The sequence below is a fragment of the Pseudochaenichthys georgianus genome, chromosome 14 (genome assembly GCF_902827115.2).
Source record: "Pseudochaenichthys georgianus chromosome 14, fPseGeo1.2, whole genome shotgun sequence".
Taxonomy (NCBI): Eukaryota; Metazoa; Chordata; class Actinopteri; order Perciformes; family Channichthyidae; genus Pseudochaenichthys; species Pseudochaenichthys georgianus.
The window spans coordinates 1,928,372-1,951,176 of record NC_047516.1 but is presented as its reverse complement, the minus strand read 5'-3'; the positions used below and the strand labels follow the sequence as shown (position 1 = coordinate 1,951,176).

The 22,805-nt window shown below is 39.3% G+C and overlaps 1 protein-coding gene across 2 annotated transcripts in view; it reads left to right on the top strand.

The window, feature by feature from the left end:
• Positions 1-22,805, top strand: part of LOC117459055 (neural cell adhesion molecule 1-like) — a 310,157-nt gene that overhangs the window by 259,353 nt on the left and 27,999 nt on the right. For both annotated transcript variants that reach the window (XM_071205485.1, XM_071205484.1), the window contains 5 exons: positions 5,368-5,493; positions 9,417-9,431; positions 12,939-12,998; positions 19,508-19,632; positions 20,741-20,921. In XM_071205485.1, the coding sequence (XP_071061586.1) occupies positions 5,368-5,493; positions 9,417-9,431; positions 12,939-12,998; positions 19,508-19,632; positions 20,741-20,921 (507 nt within the window). The remainder of the gene's footprint in view (positions 1-5,367; positions 5,494-9,416; positions 9,432-12,938; positions 12,999-19,507; positions 19,633-20,740; positions 20,922-22,805) is intronic.

The following is a 22,805-nucleotide window of genomic DNA, read 5'->3' as shown; positions in this document are numbered from 1 at the left end:
ATCACCTGCTTCAGCTCCACCTGAATATCCTCTAAAGCTACTTTCATCTTGCCTTAAAAGCATATTGCTTTAAAATAAAAAAACACATCCCAACAGAAGAAGGTTATTCCGTTGATGAATATATTCCTTGGGTCAAAAATATTCAGATGTTGCCTCTTATTCAAGATCCCTTCCCTAAACAACTGTCGATGCAACGGTGCAAAGGGAAACTGAGAAGATACTATTCGTGCTGCAGCTTTCACACAAATATAATAGTTATATAATATATATTTATATTTAATACAAAGAAAACAGAATGGGGCTCAGGTGTGACAGAAGCAACTCTAACTCACACTGTTTGCATTACCCGGAGCTCAAGAAGAACTGTAGAGCCGAACCAGGAATCCCAGAGGGAAAAAGGAAACAAATATCACTGACAATATTTTAAGACGGCACAGCTTTTCCAATTTAAATTCAGATATACTGATCCAATAATAATACATCATTTTATTCATATAGGCATCTTTCAAGGCTCTCAAGGTCGCCGTACAAGATCCACAAATAATATATATATATTATATTTACATTTTTCAGTTATTTGTTGTACTAACATTTTAATTTTAATTTATTTTGTATTTACTTTTTATTTATTTTTTTCATTTCTATTTATTGTAGCCATTTATTTTTGTATTTTGCATTTTTAGATGGTTCTATTTTTGCTAAGTTTGTAACAACGTAATCCCTTTATACTGAATTAAAGTATGCACCATTATACACCAAAGCAATGTATTGGTTGTGTACACCTACTTGTCAAAAAACCTGTTTCTTATTCTGACAAAATCCATAAAAGTACGTCGCTTTTTTAGGACAACCTGCTCCTTTAATCCCAGGAGAATTCATAAACAGATATTTTAGGGTGTTTTTCTTTCCTATACATGAAGGTAACATGAATGTGCATCAAGTATTTCCAACAGCAGTTAATCCAAACATGACAGCGAACACAGCGTAACTGACAGCTCCAGATATTATCCACGTCCCACTGAGGCCTCGTGGCTGCAGATACACATGTTCCTCATCCTGTCTGCGGCTGACAGGCAACTCTGAATAGATGCCTGTCCCACACACACACACACACACACGCACACACAGACACACACACGCACACACACACACACACACGCACACACACACACACACACGCACACACACACACACACACACACACACACGCACACACACACACACGCACACACACACACACACACACACAAACTGTGAATGTTACCAAATACTCAATCAGATATTGCTGTAGGTTATATAACCACTCGTGAACATTTAAAATGCTTTAGCTGAAAAGAAAAACATATAACTTATAAGTTATGCTATGTCTGAATGCACATGAGTATAAAGTAGTATATTTGTAGCGTAAATGTGTAAAATCAGGACAACATAATATTTATCAGCATCAATCAGAAACAGTCCACTTTATTAATTAAGGGAAAAAGATATCTTGTGTTGCTTAATTTAAGTATGAAATAAAATAATGCAAAATATGTATATAAAAATGAAAGGTTAGGAAAGTAAATAATGTGTAATTTAATGATGAAAATGTAATAAATTGAATACAATATTAGAAGTTAAAGTAATAATGAACAAAACAAATAGAAAAAAACATATTTATATAAAAACATAAGAAGTTAAAGAACATCTTTTAAAAAAAAAAAAAAAGTATAATAATAAATATATAATACAAATGTTTATATATAAACAAAAAGTAAAAAAAGATGAATTACGAAATAGATTTAAATAATTCCATGTTATGTTGCTGACACAGAATGATGCAGCGGCTGAAACGTGTCCAAACAGATGACATTTAGTCAGCAAGTGAACCTGCTGCCATCACATGTCTGAAACCAGTACTACCTGCTTTAGACACACCCATCACACATATAGGTTTAACTCTGCAGTGTGCTCAGACAACAAGTCAAAGTTAACCTGCTGGATTCAAACTGTACACTTCAAACCTGATCATTTCCATATTTTAGGGAGTATATATCTCTGTGCCTTTTATTGTATGGTCTGTATTCAAGATCAATGCACTGATGATGCAGATAGACTGTTCATATGCACATTAAGAGGCAGACAGCTGACAGTCTTTTAGACATAGACCATATCACTGTCAGGGTTTATAACCTGTACTGTGTGCTGCAGATATAAGCCGTGATAATGTAGCGTATGTGTTTCCTCTCACACATCAATAAACAGTTTGATGCAACGCGATAATGAACACACACCGAAGCCAGTCGTGTTCATAACAGTTGTAATGATTTGTGGAGGTAAACTTTGCGAGGAGGCGAGGGAAGCAGCATGTGGTAATCATCGGTAGATTACTGCAGGAAATGAGAGCGCTTTCTGCACCGTCGCCGCCTAAAAGCACAGTCATCAATTCATCTGGCCTCGTGTTTTCATCTGTATGCATACGCAGTCAGAACAATCAGCTCCTGGGACTTCCCTAAATGATGTCATCCTGGGGTTAAGGAAAGGAAAGGCAATTCATAAGGACTTAGGAAAAGACACTCTTTCAAATAAACTATTTTCTTTCAACTACTTAAAGCACATCTAGATACGTCAGCCTGTGTGTTGTTGTTGTTGTTGTTTTATTAGGGTTTAATAAAAGTGGACAAAAATGACCAATATATTCTTCATTACTAAGGTTGGAATTCAAATGAAAAAGTAAAATGGTTGCTTACCCTCCTGTCCACACGTATTAAGTCCAAATAGGAATATATATTGTCAATTATCTAAAGCCATATATTACTTCATATATTGTATGAAAATATTTTGAATACATACAACTTTATCCAATATATAAGTTGTTAGGGCCTGCGCATGTCACCTTTCAAGCATGTGAGAAAAGTCTGTAAACACTGTGAAGCTTAATTTGATAATTTGCCAGTAATCAGCACAAAGTTTAAAACATATAAGCCCTTTACTAAATATGTTAAAAGCTGAATCGGCACCTGCACCCTGATGGACGATCAGCGTTAGTCGGTTTTATCTGTGAACAGCCGAATGTTGTGTCCCGTTAAATGTTACATGTGCAAGGCATTGTGGGGCAGCGTCATCCCCTTTCCGTTCGTAAATGATGGTGCAGTTTACCCTAAGGAGATAATAAAGGAAGCATTGAAGTGCTCTAATGGCAATCTCCTGTTCCTATGTCCTATATATGTTTGCCATCACTTCCCAGACGGGCTGAAGAGTGATCCAGACGACTGTCCGGTCCTTTGTTGCGGTTCACAATGAGGCGTATTCAGCGTTTACATACCAGGGGTTAATTGTACAGTTCTCGATGTTGTGATGAGCATCTGCCGGGCTGGTGGAATCGGTATGCTCTCTCCTTCTGTGTCCTTCCTCTCCTGTCACCTATGACCTCTTTGTATACACCCGGTGCAGCTAAACCCCGCCAACAAGTGTTCAAAATAATATTGCACTGTACATATAACTTAAATACCACAACAACACCCATACAATGGCTCCTACAAGCTCCTTTCCCATCATTGGGGAGTCAGAACAGCTCTTATAACGGCTCAGTCTGGAACCTTCCTGAGCAAAACCTGCAACACATTCAGAAAGTCCTTCTCATCGAGACTTTATTCTAAAACACATTCAGCACACAACACGTTCCCCTGCTGCTTTAAAGAGAGACCGACATCTGCTCTCCTTTGTGTCACACGGCGAGATCTCAACCAAGCGGCTGAAACACATGTCAGTGTTAACTCACAACAGTGCGTCGCTACTAACATAATATCAGAGCCTGGAGATGTACTGTAGTACTTCATAACACTAGATATGATGCCTCTAATGCACACTAAGGAATGACTCCCAGACTGTATATAGTGGATCAAAGATTTGTCTTTTATGTTTCAGAATGGAAAATCAAAACTGAGAAAAACATAACATTTTCGGTCGATATATATATATGAGTCAAATGAATATAAATCCTGTATTTTTCTTATAAAACATATTAATTGTTCTGTTATTTCTTGAAAGAGACCCTCGTCTCCAATTGCATAACAGGAACAGGAAGTTGTTTAATTCCGTTGTTTTGTTTGTTTTATCTCAGAATAATTTCCAGACCTTTCAAAACTTGCCGTTTCCATTTTTCAAATATGTATTTCGATGCCGCCACAGTTCTTGTTTCTACCACAAGACGTACGCCTTGCATCAATAGCAGACGACTCAGCTTTAATGAAGCCTTCACAAAGCACATGTACTGTAACGGCCCCTGCACACGGCGGCGTGCGTTGCCGTGGGCGTGTCTTGAGCTTGGGGAGTTTACGCGACCAACGACCAATCACATGAATCTCTGCTGTCAATTGCATAAAAGGTTTTACATGTCACAGTTTATAACTTTATATGATGAACATTTTTGACATTAATGTCTATGGTGCTATTTTACGCAACATTCTATGCTGGCTAAATACCGTCTATGCCGGCTAGCTGTCCATTCAAACGAAGTACACTGGATATAAACTCCCCAAAACCTACCAGTTTCACCCACTACCTCTGCCACCCCCTCCATGCCTCCGGTTTGCATCCCGGCAGGTGAACAGGGACTGATCATAAAGCACCGGGTGATTCCCTACCGCCACCATTATTTTCTCCTCCATTTTTTGGCATATGAGGAAATGAACGGTGGTCTGGCTCTCCCAGCATGCACGCGGTTTGATTGGCTAGCGCTTGTACTGGCAGATTTGTATAAGCGGGATTTGATAAGCCGTGTGGACGCTTTTGAAGCTACACTTCGCTCCCACGATACATTTCGCCGAACTGCATTGTGGGAGCAAAGCGTAGCTTCTCTCGCGGTGCTCGCTGCTAAAGCAGAGCAATGTTCTGCTTTTGACGCTTCGACGGAGGCGTCAGCCAATCGAATCATATGCCAGTACAAGCTCTAGCCAATCAAACCGCGTGCTTGTGTGTCCGGGCGGGAGATTCATGTGATTGGTTGTTGGTCGAGTTTCAGACACGCCCACCGGCAAGCTTCAACACACGCCGCCGTGTGGACGCTGCGAAAGATAAGATTAGATAAGATAGGACTTTATTTATCCCGAAGGAAATTGTTGTGCTAGAGTTACAAAGATACAATAAACACAGCAGCACAATAATACAACCGTACACTCAGTAAAAAGAGCAATTAAATAACAACTAACATAGACGGTCAAATAATGAATGTAAAAAACTGTGCAGTATTGAGTAGTGCTTAAAAACGTAGTCGCAGATACGTAATTGCGCGTTATTATAGAACATTATTAATAATATTGCAGAGAGTGTTTTGCTGTGATGGTAATGGTATTGTATCGTGTTTCTAACACCACCTTTTCCCCGCAGACCTGATCAGCGTCACCATCGCTGGGCTGAAGCCGGAGACCACCTACGAGGTCAAGATGTCCGCCATCAACGGAAAAGGAGAAGGCGAGAGCAGCGCGGCGAGCAGCTTCACCACCGAGCCCGTCCGTAAGTACTTTCCCCCCCAAAAAACCCGTAAGCGCTCCTCTGACCCCAATGCTTTGAAGCTAACGCTGTTCACCCCACCTCCATGCTTTCAGCTCCTCTATTCTCACGCCAAGACCCCTTTTCACAGAATCCAGGACGAACGCTATTCACTTCATAATCCAGCGTGGTTCACAGAGTGGTGCAGGGATGACAGGTTTTTGTAGTGGACCCTGAAGGCAGCATCTCCCTGGTTCCCTGCACAAAAAGCCAATGGGGATTTTTCAATTGGATTTTTGATTATTGCAGAAAATAAGATCTGTGGCAAACACGCGTTTATGGTACTTTCACATTTTGTTCAGCAGGATAATCTCCACATATTAACACACCTTTAACAATAGTTGAAGGAACAAATGTAATCTCTAGAAATAAAACGCAAACGTTAAGCTAAAGGCGGCTAATGTTGGGCGTGATGACATTTAGTCATCTCATTTAGACACTTGTTAGCAACCACCGTTTTAAATTCACGAGTGGGGTATTTACCGATGTATTTTATGTCGTAAAAAACTAAATCTCTTCAGCTTGAGTTAACCGCAGACCTTATTTCAGGGTCCTAACCAAAGACACATTAAAAAACCACTCATTCCTGCACCACTCGATAGTGTTATCACAGATGCAACGTGTCTCCCATGTGTCCTTCAGTGTTCCACAGCATTATGTGTATCTTTCCTCGTGAATGTTTTCAGTTTAGAATGCAGACCGAGCCTTCTTCCTATGTTTTCAGGTGATTTAGTCAAAGTGTTTTTCATCTCTAAGGCTGATAACATGAACTCAGTGTGAAGAAGTGTCCGTATGTATAGTACATCGACCCTTTGTTCACACAGCAGTGCTCAGTCCTGCTGAAGGTCGGTACATGTATTGAATGGCAGCGCATGATGAGCTGATCTTCTATCTCAATGTGTTGGACAAAAAGAGAAACACTCGAAGCAGCAACAGAAGTACCTTTTACTTTAGCAAAAACAAACCTAAATACATTAGTATTGGCATCAGATGTATCTAAAGTACCAAAAGTATAAGTACATATTGCCCTTGTCGTCTCATTTTAGAATCATATATATTAAATGACTGGATTATGATTATTGATGCATTCATGTGTTCATCACAGCTGGTAAAGGTGGGGCTAATTTTAATTAATGTATACCCTGCTGATGGATGTCTTAACCTATACTTATATACAGTAGGGGACATTAACTAAGTATATTTACTAAAGTAGTTGTACTTAAATCGACCGGACTTCTTTCTGCGGATTGATATGACTGCACATAGTCCCCATGATCCTCATTAGCAACGATATGTTCTCCTTAGCAACAGCTAGTTAGCGAGATTTAACAATCACTGGAATGTCCAAGCTGACCAATCAGAATCCAGTATTCAACTAAAGATGTCAGATACATTTAGCGGAGTGAAAAGTACAATAATGACTGACAAAATATTAAAATAGTTTAAGTAACATTAAATAAGAATAAAGTACCTCAGTACTTAAATACTTGAATTTACTTCATTATAGTTTCATTATTTACTTTATTATAGCATTTATTTGACTTCTTAATGGTTATTTCATTTTTCTTTTTGTACTGCAAGAAGGGGCAGGTAAAATAAGATGTTCTTCTCCCTGCTCCTTTCCACCATGCGCTTTAAAAAAAAAGTGAACATGTTTTGTTTTACAATAACTGCCATGTGTGGAATAAACAAATACATAAAAATATTCTACAGGGAGATATAAGAAATTAAACAATCATAGTCAGGTTAGGGATCCTCCTTGTGCCAAAATATAGTCGATTCGAAGTTTAAAGTAGCATTAAATAAGAATAAACTACCTCATAAATGTACTTAATTGTGCATATACTTCAATACAGTCGCCCACTGCAGGGAGATATACTAATAAATAAACATTCAACAGTCGGGTGAGCGATACTCGTTGTTTTCCTGGTGACTAATCCTCCGTCTGTTGGGCATATGGCTCCATCAGCTGAGAGCAGGTGTGCTGCACCTGTCATCCATCACAGAGTGTCAGCCAGACATAAAACGTGTCCATGTTCTGTTTATTTATGAGCAAGAACATGTCAGATAATGCTTCCTCGTTAAAGCATGAAATACAGGTCCAAAGATTCAATCTGACAGCTGGAGAGATTCACGCATTCAAAACTCTTAAGATCTTAATTTTCCAGAAAGAGTTTATTAGTTTTATACAAAATGATCCAAAGGCAAACTTTTTTGCAATAATTATTGATTCCAAAATCGGAAATGTTTTGTTACATCAGCATGTAAACAAGGTATTGCAAATGAGTTAAAAATATAATAAAAGAAACAGTAAAACCAAACAAAAGAACAGTAGAAAGATATGTATTTATAACTAAAATAAAATATACAGAAGAAGAAGGGATCAAATGCTAGATATAGACCGACCTCCGAGTGAGTTAATTCAGGCTACATTTAGAAATCAGCAGACAAATAAATACATCTTTGTTTTAGTTTGTGCCGGCCTCGTCACGCCTCCATCTGTGCTCCTGCAGAAAACCCCTCCTCAGCATCCTCAGTATGTCCCAAAGAGAGAGGTCGTGTCCTATTTCAAGATGTTCCAACAACAAACACTGTGCGGTGTTTATTTAGCTTACACTAGTGCATTTGTAATGTAGAAGCTCAGCTCAAACCTTACGTTGTGTATCATTAACAATACAGAAGATTAATTACTTACTTATTCTGACTGTGTTGAATTTACTTAATTTTATTTCGGTAAAATATTGCCCAAAACATTTTGATGTACTATTATAATGTATTTAAAGTAATGCTGTTTAATTCAATAAATAATGTAAGGTCAACTAATTTGAGTACTGTACTTTTAAAAATAATTCTAGTTGTATACTTAGTTCTAACTAACCCATATCAATTCAGATTAACTATTTGAGTAATTGTAATTAATACAAAAACAAACCCATGTTCAGTCTACTTAAAGGTGGGGTAGGTAAGTTTGAGAAACCGGCTCGAGATACACTTTTTGTTATATTCCATGGAATGCTCTTAACATCCCGATAGCAATGAATATCTGAAGTGCTTTGACAAATCAGTGGAAGCCGTGGCGCTGTAAAAAGCACGACCAATCATCTGAGCCAGCTAAAGTAACTGGATGGCCTACCTGCCTGTCAGCCTTCCATCTGGGCACACACTGCCCTCGTGCCCTCGTTGGTCATGTGCGCGTTCGTGTGTGTTGGAGGAGGGGCTCTATGAGGAAGGGGCAGATTTCTTCCGGTTGTGTATTTTCTAATTCTAGCGCACTCGAGCTGGTTTCTCCAAAATTACCTACCCCACCTTTAAGCTAAATAAATGGAAGGGAATCATAATATTTGGTTAAAATATAATCTTATTAATGTACTAAATCATTCGAGACTGATACAAGTTCAAAATGTCGCCACTCGACTTTTAAATCATACTTAATTGAAGAAAAAGCAAGATTGTGAGGACTGTACTGACAGATTTCCCATTTTTAAATGATATGTAATAATTGCGATATTTATTTATTTTAAGAGTTGTGTTACATTCGAGCTGGTTTCCCCAAAATTACCTCCCCCACCTTTAAATGGAATAATGGTTACTTTTCTACATAAACAAATTAATCTGCATTTCAATAAGCATTATTAACCATTATCAATATCTTAACTTTCAATACAGTCAAATAAAGCAAACTAAATAATGTTGAAAAAACCACTTCTAGCAAGAGGCCCTTAAAAAACGACATTTGTAATTACTTTAATTATACAAGATGAGATGTCCGTTATTAATATGTCAGAAAGCTTTTCCGTCTCATTGTTCATATTTCTCATCTCATTGTCTCTGTTTTTGTTTTTATTGTTTTTCCCATCATCTGTTCTGTAATCCATTGGACTTCTCAGAATATTCTTTCACAAGTAAGTTTCATTTCTTCCTGTCTTCTCCCCTCACATTTCCCATCTGCACTGCATTTATCTACTTAACTGTTCCCTCTATATTAGAACATTCACTTTAATCATGAAAGAATAGCAATTGTTTCCTGTTCTACTAATTTTCCAGACGACAGTCCGTTCCATTACGTTAACGCAGTCACAGGTTTGTTTAGTAATGAGATAGATAGTCTGTAGTCAGTGTGTTATTCGAACCCTTTAGACTTCATTGAAACCTCTTTGTCGTGTCCCAGTAGTTCAGCCGATGTGTGTTTTTTCAGATGGTTATATCCTGGCTTCACTACGAGGTTGTGGTAATTAACGTGGAATTAGCATATTTGCTGGTGGTAATGTTGAAAGCAGGGCACATAAACGTCCCTCTTTGGAAACATCAGGTTTAAATATGCAGGCCCAGAAAGGGTTTAGGACTCCCATCTGAGCTCGTGGTGTGCTTGGCACCGTACTGTAATTTGGCCGTTAGACTTGAATGTGTATTAAGAAAAACTCTTATTTACTTCTGTTGAGCTGCAGCTTTCTTTAGACACATGCTTACTGCTGCATTTTTTGCATTTTAGACAAAATAGTTATGCATTTTTTACACATTACCTTTGGCATTATGTTGGTTTCAGGAGATAATAGCGTGTTGTTGTTCGTGCTATGCCTCAGAAGAACGTAAGCTAGACTTAGAAGAGTTTTAATTGCTCTAGTCCAAGGGTACCAAAACAAAAAGCTCTGCAAAATAGTGTGCTTTGAGAAGTTCTGTTAATGCTTAGAGGTATTATTTTCGGGGAGATTTGATTACATCCCCCCCTATCTTTAATATTAAGAAATAAAGGAATCCACTTCCTGTTCTGAGGCCAGTTCTTTCATGGAGAAAACTGGGTTATCGCTAGAAAGGATCCGTCTTGTGTAAATATGACGTCACGTTCTCGCTGTAACTCTCGTTGTAATCGGAGCGGCTCGGAAACACATCTACAGCAGTAACGTGCAACATACACATGAACAGAGAAACATCAGACATAATAGTAAAACACTGAAAGGGAACATATTATTGCACCAGGAGCTATCTTGGGACTTTTACTGCGACAACGTTCACTTGCCTGTGAATAAAAAATAAACCATAGTGTTGGTGATCTACGGTGTTGTCATTCTCCTTTGAACAGCAACACCGCTAACTCCCTATTTCAACAATCACACTCCCTGTCATTGACATAATTAATAGTTCAATCAGGAGAGACGTGATGTATGGAATACATGTTCATTATCGGTCACATTATATAAATGAAACATAATGATGACAGTTTATAACAGGTGGATGAAATGTGTTTTGGCGATTAGGCCCAGGTTTTGTCGGACATCATTCGGGAAGGGAAAGAACCGTTTCCGATGAACCCCCCTGGGTCTAGACCTGGTGGTGGTGATAAGTGGTCCGGTTGGAAGGGAGAAGGTTAAGCTTGGCCCTGAGTTAAATGGTAAATGGACTGTACTTATATAGCGCTTTATCCAGCCTTACGACCCCTCAAAGCGCTTTACATACTACATGTCGTTCACCCATTCATACAGAGCAGTGTACCTAACTCTAGGAACTAACATTCATACACATTCACACACCGTTGGACATGCCATCGGGAGCAACTCAGGGTTAAGTATCTTGCCCAAGGATACATCGACATGTTGACTGCATGGGCTGGGATCGAACCCACAACCTTCTGGTTGAAAGACGACCGCACTCCCTCGCAGCCGCAGTCGCCCTTGGAATTGAAATAAATTGGAGTTGGAAGCAGGAGGCGAAGGGGTGGAGGAGGGTTGCGCGTTGACACCTGGAAGACAGCTGATAGAAAAAGGGAGAGCATATATAGAGGGATTAACAGGTGCGATAATTAGGCTTGTGAATGGAGGGAAGTGATAGGTTTAGCTAAGGAGTGGCGCTCTCTGTCATCTAGTGAAGGGAGCGAGTATTGCCATGACGAGCAATACGGAGTGCTAGGTCTTCCTGCCTGAACTTGCGCTGAGCTTCATATAGTTTAGCTTCTCACCATCATTTTCTGCGGCCCACTGATGTAAACGATCGTAACTGAAAGGCTGCCTGCCAAACGTAAACATTCAGCCACGTGACTCGCAGACTCTCGCGAGAGTTTTACACAAGACGGGATCCTTTCTAGCCATAACCAGAAAACTGAGCACGGAGGAACAAAACGAAGGACAGAAACGCTTAACAGAAACAAATACCTTTATTCAACGTTACATTCAGGAAGGACATAACGAAGCAGAAGACGAAGGACAAACACTGACAGAAAAAACAGAACTTAAATACATACAGAACTAATAACAAGGACAAGATAAGGAAGATGTATTTTATTACGTGGCATTGATATAGACAGGCTCTGCTCTTCATTGTTGGTTATTCTATTGGTGTTATTGTCCATAAATATAATGACAATGAAGATATCAGGTGTAAAATGTTGCCAAAAAGTTCCCATCTGAAGTGAAAATGGATCGTACTGGGTCCTACCCTCCTTTAGCCGAATTCAAACCAATTTCCAGAAGAGAAATACTGAAGTTAATGGTATTAGCATTGGTTTTATTGTACATGAACATGCATTACAGTGTCCGTAAAAGGTGAACAGTTGGGTCAAAAAGTTACCATCTGAAGTGAAAAAGGATTGTACTGGGTCCTTCCCTCCTTTAGCCGAATTCAAACCAATGTCCTGAAGAAAGAAACTGAAGTTAATGGTATTAGCATTGGTTTTATTGTACATGAACATGCATTATACAGTAGTGTCTGTAACAGGTGAACAGTTGGGTCAAAAAGTTACCAACTGAAGTGGAAATGGATCGTACTGGGTCCTACCCTCCTTTAGCCGAATTCAAACCAATGTCCTGAAGAAAGAAACTGAAGTTAATGGTATTAGCATTGGTTTTATTGTACATGAACATGCATTACAGTGTCCGTAACAGGTGAACAGTTGGGTCAAAAAGTTACCATCTGAAGTGAAAATGGATCGTACTGGGTCCTACCCTCCTTTAGCCGAATTCAAACCAATTTCCAGAGGAGAAAAACTGAAGTTAATGGTATTAGCATTGGTTTTATTGTACATGAACATGCATTACAGTGTCCGTAAAAGGTGAACAGTTGGGTCAAAAAGTTACCATCTGAAGTGAAAATGGATCGTACTGGGTCCTTCCCTCCTTTAGCCGAATTCAAACCAATGTCCTGAAGAAAGAAACTGAAGTTAATGGTATTAGCATTGGTTTTATTGTACATGAACATGCATTACAGTGTCCGTAACAGATGAACAGTTGTGTTGAAGATTGTACTGCTTACCTCCTCTCGCGGAGTTCAAAGTAATATCTCTGAATGTCCATGGAGTTACACAGGATGTGATGCATCACAGTGCATGTGAAGAGCACTTCTTTATCACCGATATTGAATATAAAAACTTCTCCTGTTGAGAAGATCCCAGCTCCACTCACCATGTCTCCACCATCTCTCAGTTTCCTCAGAGACCCCTCCTCATATTGCTGCCACCACTTTGGCCCTTAGTGAGTATGCCGGTGAGCAGTGTGTGTCTCTTCCCCTCGTCGTGTATCTCTATCTGCTTGGCCTCACAGTTAGATGTTTATGGTGTTCCTCACTCACACACACACACTGTCCGTAGATTTTAGCCCCCGAAAAAACGAGTTTGGCTTTTTCTAACAGTCTTGATTTAGATATGATTCTACTAACGTGTGTCCAGACCATGAAGGTTGCCCTGCTAACAGCCGCACTATAGTGTTGTGTGTGACAAGATTAACACTGTTTGTCAAGACTTCAATCACAGTCCTAACTCAAGACTTCTTTGATTGTGTTGCAATGAGTCAATTTGTTGTTAAGATGTGTTCTTGCTTTGTTGTATGACGCTAAACATTCAGTAGCGTGCATTTCAACTATGTAGCTTGATATTTTGATATTGCTTTTCTGTAGCATTATTGACCTGTTACTGACCTCACCACACGTCAGCACACATAGTCATTTTTAGACGATTAAATGCAGATATTATACCAATAATATGTACGTTGTAACTTGTTAAAGTCTGCAGCGAAGCATCTCAGCTGCGGCTACATGAGCTAAGCTAACATATGCTAAGTATGTCGTGACCTGTAAACTTCGGAAGATGCAGACTTCAAAGTTAAAAACGCACATTTTGTCGTAAAAGTAGGCTCCATGCTAAGACCTTAGGTTAGGGTTAACCCTCTGTAACATTAATGGCAACACCAAACTACTACATTTAAGCCTTTCATCTAAAGGTAACTAAAGTTAAAACAACTACAAATCACAGATAAACACAACATTGGCATATATTTATTTTGCATAACACACCACTTATCATTAGTTAGTTTACAGTCGCCATCTTGGATTGCGAGCTGGCAGAAGTGCAAACCAAGGATTGCATTGGAAATCTTTTGTTCTCCTCATCCATCATTTACTGTAATGCCCATTTCTAAGTGCCATTGATATCAAGATCCAACTGGGAAATTAAAATCAAGTATTTAATCCAACTACATTTGTCATGGATACCATTTAAGCCGGACAAAACACAGCATTAGAATATATTTACGACTTACCGGCAATGCTTACAGTCACCATCTTGGACTGTGAGAGGCAACATAGCGGTGCTAGCCTCAGTTATGTTCTGCTTTAAAACTGAATGTATTTGTCTTCTTTGATGCATTGGTTTAGGGTTAGGGTTAGGTTTTTGTAAGGGCCACCAGATCTCCCCATGTCGCCCGACGACTTCATGGTTGTACAGAGATCCAAGGAAAGGCACGCGCACTAGAGGCATTGTCGGCTCATGCTCTAGCTTAGCATCATGACTGAATCATAAGTGTGTACAGGTGAAGTAGACAGAGTCTTTTAAGCTTGAAGGACAGAGACAGGGAGGTTCATTAGTGGTTACCGCCGAAATCTCCCCTTGCCGCAATGGCCGTATCTGTTTATAACCCGTTTCCTTTCCCCCAAGGAGGCTCGGACCAGAAGGGGTTGGAAGAGCAGAATGAAAAAACAGGAGGGAATGTGGTTTAGATTTAGGCGCCAGAGTGGTCAAGGTTAATGGTCAGATTAAGGGTAAACTGGTATTCTTGGGGAACACAATAGTCCGAGGGTTAGGGTTAGGGACTTCACAGATGAAAAATAGGGGTAATGTTGTTGATCGGATACCTCAACACTCCGAACAATATACAATAACTCAATGGAAACACAGACAAACTGTTGATTGAAGTAAAATATTGTATTGAGACAGAATACTTGAAGTCAACCAATATGTATCTGAAAAGACAGAGAGTCTGACAGCTTCTCTATTCCACACAGTAACACTCGATATTTGCACCATCAATAATCACATATTCTTCAGCAGGGAACATCCTGATAGCATAAACCCAGACAGTCGTGACTCACAGGTAACATGATTAAATCAGCTATGCATCATTTCTACAGTACCACCCTGCAAAAGTGCGTTGGGTTTTATCACAGCAGTTCTTATCACATCCACTCAGTCACTGTAAACCTTTTCCTGAGAACCGCTCCACGTTTCTTATCGTTTCTTTGTCCCTTCGGCTCAGATCATCTGTCTTTCATGGCGGCGTGTTCACTGCAGTTTTTAGGATGAATCCAGATGTGCGACACTGATTAGCCCCCGTCGACATTTGATCATTATTTCGGTCAAGTTATAGCTGATTACAGCTTTAAGAAACCCATTCGACTGCTTACTGCTTTAATCCCCGAGGCAACATGGGAAGTAAACAAAGCTGATTTGTGTGTGTGGTCCAACCTCACCGGATTAACTGTTGTGTGATTAATGTTGTTCATATAAAAGATGTCCTGTGTGAGAATTGTATGTCCTAACTTAACCTTTCCCTTAATCACATTCGGCGTTACATTTGACGCTAGGATTGTTCGTAGTGTGTTTTTTCTGCAAGTGCGTCACACACACGCTTCTAGATTGTCCTGATGTTTCATGTGTTCATTCTGTCGTGTTTCATATTTAGTTGGCATGGTGTGTATTGTCAAAGCTGCAGATTTTCCTCTGGTCTGACCCTGGACGAACTCAAATCTAATACGTTAGAATAAAAAAAGAGGAAAAACTGTTGATTATGTGGATGCATGACGCCGTTCTGGATCCCCTGAATTAATATCTTAAAATCAACACCAATTTGTTTATTTATCCATTTATTAATATTCTACATGCTTCCAAAAACGTCCAGAACGGCTTCATGTATTCACTTTTGTTTATATATATTTTAAAAAATGTGTTTATTGATTTATGTTTTTCTCTTGGTTATTTGTTTTTGTCATTTTGTCTTTAACATTAATGTTCATTTGTTGTTTATGTTGACATTTTTTCATCAATTTTCACCAATGTTTTATGTGTTTTCCATATGCCCCACCCTCCTCCTCCTCCCTCTTTAATTTCCAAATGACCAATCATGTGCGTGCGCATCATGTGACTGTGTCATGTGGCTCTTGCATGGTGCTGATGATGTCGTCTCCGCTGGCCAACAGAAGGTAATTCATTTTGTTTAGTTTGAGATCACGACATCAGAAATGGTCATTCAGAAGACTTTAGACACATAGGAGACGCATTCATCACTTTTAATCTTGACATTTTTCATTCATCTTTTTCTGTTAATGTATAGTAAATAATCATCATTCTTCATCTTAAGCATGTCTCTTGAAAACTATGATCATTTTGCCCATTCTTCATTGCTTTCATTTCGTAACAATGCCAGACTTTTCTCCTTGTAGTGCCTGATTACAAATGCATTATTTTTATGATGTAGAAAATACACACTGGGGCCATATTCTTCTGGTAGTTTTATGTGACTATTAACTCATCAGTGTGTTATGCCTGCTTTAACATACATTAATAATATCATAATTACTATAAAACCATAATAAATATTACTATATAGTCAAGTCTCTAGATGACACCAGGTGTAAATGGGGTCTTTCATTTCTCCAGAGCTAGCTGAAACACATTTGAATTAATTTATGACAACATGTCCTTGATTGAAAGTGAAATACATAATGTTATCGCCACCCATCTGTGAACTCTACCTGCATTAAAGGTGGGGTAGGTAAGTTTCAGAAACCGGCTCGTGATACACTTTTTGTTATATTCCATGGAATGCTCTTAACATCCCGATAGCAATGAATATCTGAAGTGCTTTGACAACAAATCCATAAAAAAATGTCCTCTGTAGAAGCCGTAATACTGTAAAAGTGTGGAAGTCAGCCTTCCATCGGGGCACAAACTTATCTCGTGCCCTCATTGGTCATGTGCGCGGTTGTGTATTTTCAAATTCTAGCGATCTCGAGCCGGTTTCTCAAACTTACCTACCCCACCTTTACGGACATTGCAATTTGTTTGTAAATCTAACATTGCATTTGTCTTTTCTCACTTTGGTTTCTGAGAGGCTGAGATTGTTCAGGATTGTGCAAAGGAGAGAAAACGTTATAACCAAATCAACAAGATCAACATATTATCCCCGATTCGTTAAAGAATCAGGTAGAGGGAGAATCTCAATTTAAATCCAGACAAACTAAATCTTTGATTCTCCGGTGTTCTAGTTTATTTAAACCTTGATTAGAAATGTGTGTAGAAATACGTTTTGAAAGCCCTTTGACTTTTCTTCCAGATAGCACTCGTTGTTACACATTAGACTTTCTGAACAAGCAGATCTGTTGTTCTATTTTTTCTTTAGCCATTACCTTTTTGATCACGTTTAAACATCACGAGAGCATCTTCACAAAGTGCCGCTGACATGTTCATGTTCGCCTTACACATCGAACTTCTCTTGTGTTTTCCAAAGATCATCTGTCGCTCGCAGTGTGTGATAGCATTACTGCAGCATGCACGTCTGTTCCTGGTTGCGTCCTCTTTCTTCTTCTAAAAGACAAGTCCACCCTGTCTGCATGTGTCTTGCATTTCTACACTGACTGACAGTATGAACATAATTTTTCCAAGTTGTATAGTGTTGAGTTAAGATTGGGTGTAAAAAATGTATTCAAGTCAGAATTCTGAGGAAAAAAACAGGATTGCATGATTTATTTTTAGCGTTAATCCTTACCGTATTTCAGACAACCAATTGACGTCAAACACTCCAAAACTAAAAGAGGATTTCTGTATCCAACCGCATGTATTCTATGACTCTTTCCAATTCCCTTTATGTCTCGATGTACGCTTTAAAGAATGAGGGTGCCATATACTGTAAGTTGGCATTGAATGTGTTTCAGGGCGAGATGCTCCAGTCTGCATGGAGAAGCTTGTCGTTCTAACCCCTTCTCTCTCAGTTTTAGCCTCAGAGAAAATGAGCTAACCCAGAATGATGCCTGTGAATAACCCCGCTGAATGTCCCGATGTTTAACCGGCCTCGTGTTACGCTGCTGTCACTAACCAACTGTCTGATTTACTTCCAGCATCTGTCATGTTCAGTCCTGTGTAGACGAATGCAGCTCAGATGATAACTCACAACCAGTGCCTTCATGCATATTCATTTAATTACCACTAACACTGAGATTGACCATTTGAAATGTCTGCCAATGTCTTTGATAACGTAGAATATAATATGTTCTTCCCACCCGATATTATGAGAGAGTGTTAGCACAGGGAAAAGGCTGTACTATCATGAGGTAGACAATTTAAATACATCATCCTCAAGGCTAACTGTGTGCAACCAAATATGTACATAATTAATGAGTCTGGGTTGTCAGTCTCCTCCCTTACAGCCCTTACATTGGAATGAGAGAAAACGCCTCAACCCATGCATACTAAACACCTCCACCTGCCCTCCCTCAACACTATGTATACATTATGAGAAGTAATAGAGTAACACGTCCAATCAAGGTCTACAGGCTCATTATCCAGCGACCCAGCCGCCATAACTCAGGAGGCAGAGCAGATAATGAGGCTTCAAGGAGAGAGGCACCTCCGTGCAGCCCTTAAAGGGAAACACACCCACAATATGTATTTCATATTTGAAAACTCGCTTTGTTGGTTTTTGCAATAAAGTGGTGCAGGGAAGATTGATTTTTTAGTCCGAATTTAGGAAGTTAGCTTCTCCCTGGTTCCCTTTGTGGGGAATTTTCCATTTGATTTTGCATTATGCTTTTAAGTTTTATGATACTTAGCAGGATAATCACTACATATTACACCACTTGTTGATAGGCTATAAGCTATTCATGTCACCACCGCTAAGCTAAAGGTGGTTAATGTTGGGCTATAAAGGAACTACAGCACGGTCACATGACTTCACGTCACCACCGCTAAGCTAAAAGTGGCTAATGTTGGGCTATAAAGGAACTACAGCACAGTCACATGACTTCACGTCGCCACCGCTAAGCTAAAGGTGGCTAATGTTGGGCTATAAAGGAACTACAGCACGGTCACATGACTTCACGTCACCACCGCTAAGCTAAAAGTGGCTAATGTTGGGCTATAAAGGAACTACAGCACAGTCACATGACTTCACGTCGCCACCGCTAAGCTAAAGGAGGCTAATGTTGGGCTATAAAGGAACTACAGCACGGTCACATGACTTCACGTCACCACCGCTAAGCTAAAGGCGGCTAATGTTGGGCGTGATGAAGTGCAGTCGTCTCAATTAGACACTTGTTAGCAACCGCGTTTTTTTAAATTCACCAGTGGGGTATTTACTGATGTATTTTATGTCGCAGAACAAAATCTCTTTAGCTTATATTAACCACATACCTTATTTCAGGCTTCTAACCTACAGTAAAACACGTCCAAAAAAAACATTGACTTCCAGACAAGGAAACAAGAAGGGCTAAAATGCCGACTCATTTCTCGGTGTTACAACTCATTCCTGCACCACTATATTCCCCCAAACTCAGCAACACAGTTTCCTTTAAGAAATGCTAATATAAGAGTTTTGTAGACAGTGTAGGTTTAAGAGAACTTTAAAATAGTAGTAGGAGTAGAAGCAGAGTAGTTTACTTGCATTTAGAGGCTAATGTTGATGCAACAACTATATGTATGTCAACTAATTGCTCTCTTTCTCCTGTGCAGGGGAACCTAGTGCACCTAAACTGGAGGTGAAGGTCCTGGAGAGGGGCAACTCTCTGAAGGTGAACTGGATCAAGCAGGACGACGGCGGATCCCCCATCAAACACTACCTGGTCCGATACAAGGCTGTGAGTACAGAGCTTTTTTAAAATATTGCAGTGGTTACATAATAAATGTTAATAACCAATGCTTGGCTGGCCACAATAAAAGGCCACTCTGAAACGTGCAGTTTTGCATAACATACGCCTGCCCATACCATAACCCCACCACCACAATGGGCCACTCAATTCACAACATTACCCTAACCCTAACCCTACCCCTACCCCTCACACCAGATACTGACTGGTTTTCGGACCCCCCCAATAAAGCAAAACTGCACGTTTCAGAGTGGCCTTTTATTGTGGCCAGCCTAAGGCACACCTGTGCAATAATCATGCTCACTATCACAGATTTTTTCAGATTTGTGAACAATATTTGAGAGAAATGGTTATTTTGTGTATATAGAACATGTTTTAGATCTTTGAGTTCATCTCATGAAAAATGGGAGCAAAAACAAAAGTGTTGCATTTATATTTTTGTTCAGTGTATTAAAGGGAAAATGAAAATATCTAAATAAATAATAGAAATTGTATAGAAAATATACATGCACATTGTACAAAATATAACATCAACAACATATGTAAAGATATGTATAATACAACATATACAATGGTTAGTTTAGTTTGAATGAAGATATTAAAGCTGATTCGAAGGGTTTAACTTTTCATTCATGAAAATTCTCATATACTGTACAATTCAAAAGGTTGCTAAAAGAAATCTCAGTATTATAACGTATCATTGAACTGTGCCTGTGGCTATGTATGTATTATTGTTTGACCTTTTGATGGCTAACATTGGATGACCATTTTAGTTTTCACTTCATATAGCACTGTAAATTCCATGAAATGATGAGCTGTTTTGTTTTATGTGTGTTTGAGAGTGTCAGTGAGGACCCCAGGAAGGATAGCCAATGCTACACATTAAAAGACATAAAATAGTGCAATAAATACAAATAAAATCAATAGAAATAGTGCAAGGAAAGTCTATGTACAAGTAATTGGAATATGATATATTAGATAAATAATTTGTAAGTTGCAAACAGATGAATGTTATGGATGTTCTTTCAAAAGTGCAGGTGTTTAACAGTTGAGTGCACAGTGTTGATTTGTGTCCTTCGTATATTCCTTTATCTTTCAGAAGCACGTGTCTGAGTGGAAGCCAGAGATCCGAATGCCTCGCAACAGCGACTACGTGACGCTGAGCGGCCTGGACTGGAACACGGAGTACGAGGTGTACGTGGTGGCCGAGAACCAGCAGGGGAAATCAGAGCCAGGTGTCGTCTCCTTCAGAACCGCCAGCGACCCCACCACCATCCCAGGTACAAATCCCATCATCTCATCATCTCCCCAGCATCCACACACAGCCAGCGTGCAGCGAGGCCTCCCCGTGACCACAATACTGAAACCAACAACAATTTCAAATAAGCAAAAGAAATCTAGGAAATGATCTAAAAGTTGACAAAAGATAACCCTCTCGGTAGAAGTAGGATTGAAATAAGACACAATTTGTGACCACAAGACTGATATTTACAAAATGTGTAAATATAATAAAGTAATTAATATTAATATAAAGAAATTCAAATAAAAACATGAAAGGTAAATTAAAAAAAAGTATGATAAAATAAATGTAAAAAAAAGAACAAGGCAAGTTTATTTATATGGCACTTTTCAACACAAGGCAATTCAAAGTGCTTTACAAAAAATGAAAGACATTAAGAAAATGGCATTTAAAATCAGTCATTAAAAAGAAAAGATAATAAAATAAACGAAGGTGTATATTGCTAATTAAAAGCTTAGTTAAAATAATATTTTGCCCATAATATTTGTATTTGTTGGGTGTAAGTGTAGTGGATACAATCCACATCCCAAATGTTATGTAAGGGGACTTTTAGAATAAGCAATTTAAAACATTATGCTCACCTTTTGCAGAGATGTTTTTATTCCTCCTCAATAACTCTGCAGCTACAGATACAACTCAGCATCACGTTGCTCTTCCTCTGTGAAGCTGCTGCTGAGCTGCTGCTGAGCTCCAGTGAGCGTGAAGAGGAGCAGATATCAGTCGGAGCATTTTGTCCAGTTCATACCAACAACTTGTCCTCAGGTGGTCACGGTCGGCCTCTGCTCTCTGGCTGTGTGAGCTGATAATTTTAACTCGGGCTGCTTCCCCATTCACTAAACCTGAGCTACAAAACTACTACTTCATACAAATGTTTTGTACTACTACTTCTCCCTCATGTAACTATAATTGTATCTTTTATGATACTTACACATTTTGTTCAGCAGCATAATCTCCACATATTAACACCACTCTATGATTTTAGAAGTAAAATGCTAACGTTAGGCTACAAAAGGAACTACAGCACAGGTCACATGACTTCACGTCACCACCGCTAAGCTAAAGGCGGCTAATGTTGGGCTATAAAGGAACTACAGCACAGGTCACATGACTTCACGTCACCACCGCTAAGCTAAAGGTGGCTAATGTTGGGCTATAAAGGAACTACAGCACGGTCACATGACTTCACGTCACCACCGCTAAGCTAAAGGTGGCTAATGTTGGGCTATAAAGGAACTACAGTATGGTCACATGACTTCACTACGGCTACGCTAAAGTCAGCTAACGTTAAGCGTGATGACATTTAGTCGTCTCATTTAGACACTTGTTAGCAACCAGTCCTCATTTAAAAACATGTTCAACATTTGAACCATTGATATCCACACTAGAGAACAGGAAGTGGATTTCCTTCAAATATATAACTTATTATATTACAAAAAATACCATTTTACTCAAACAAAATGGCCTCCTTCCTCCCTTTTTTCCACAAACCTCTCATCTTGTTATTCTTTCTATCTCAATATCCCTCGCTCCCTGCCAGGTTTAGTGGGTCTCACACTCCTATTGTCATGCAGTGTGGGGCTTTGTTAATGTTGGGATGCAGCCCTAATAGTGTTTACATGGAGCCTCTTCCAGCTGGATTAATCTGTGTGTTATTGGAGACCCTGAAATGCAATGGCTGCCAGTGCATGGCGAATAAAGAAAAGCAGAGATTTTCTTTTTTCATGCGCTTGCTGGGCATCAGCCATGTATCAGTGGGAGGTTTGGATCATGTGGGCTTCATCCAAGTCAGTCCCCCTTTAATTCCCCTAATTGTTTTCATTTCATGTTGTTGTTTTGGATGTGTGGTTTGCTTTCAAGTTGCTGT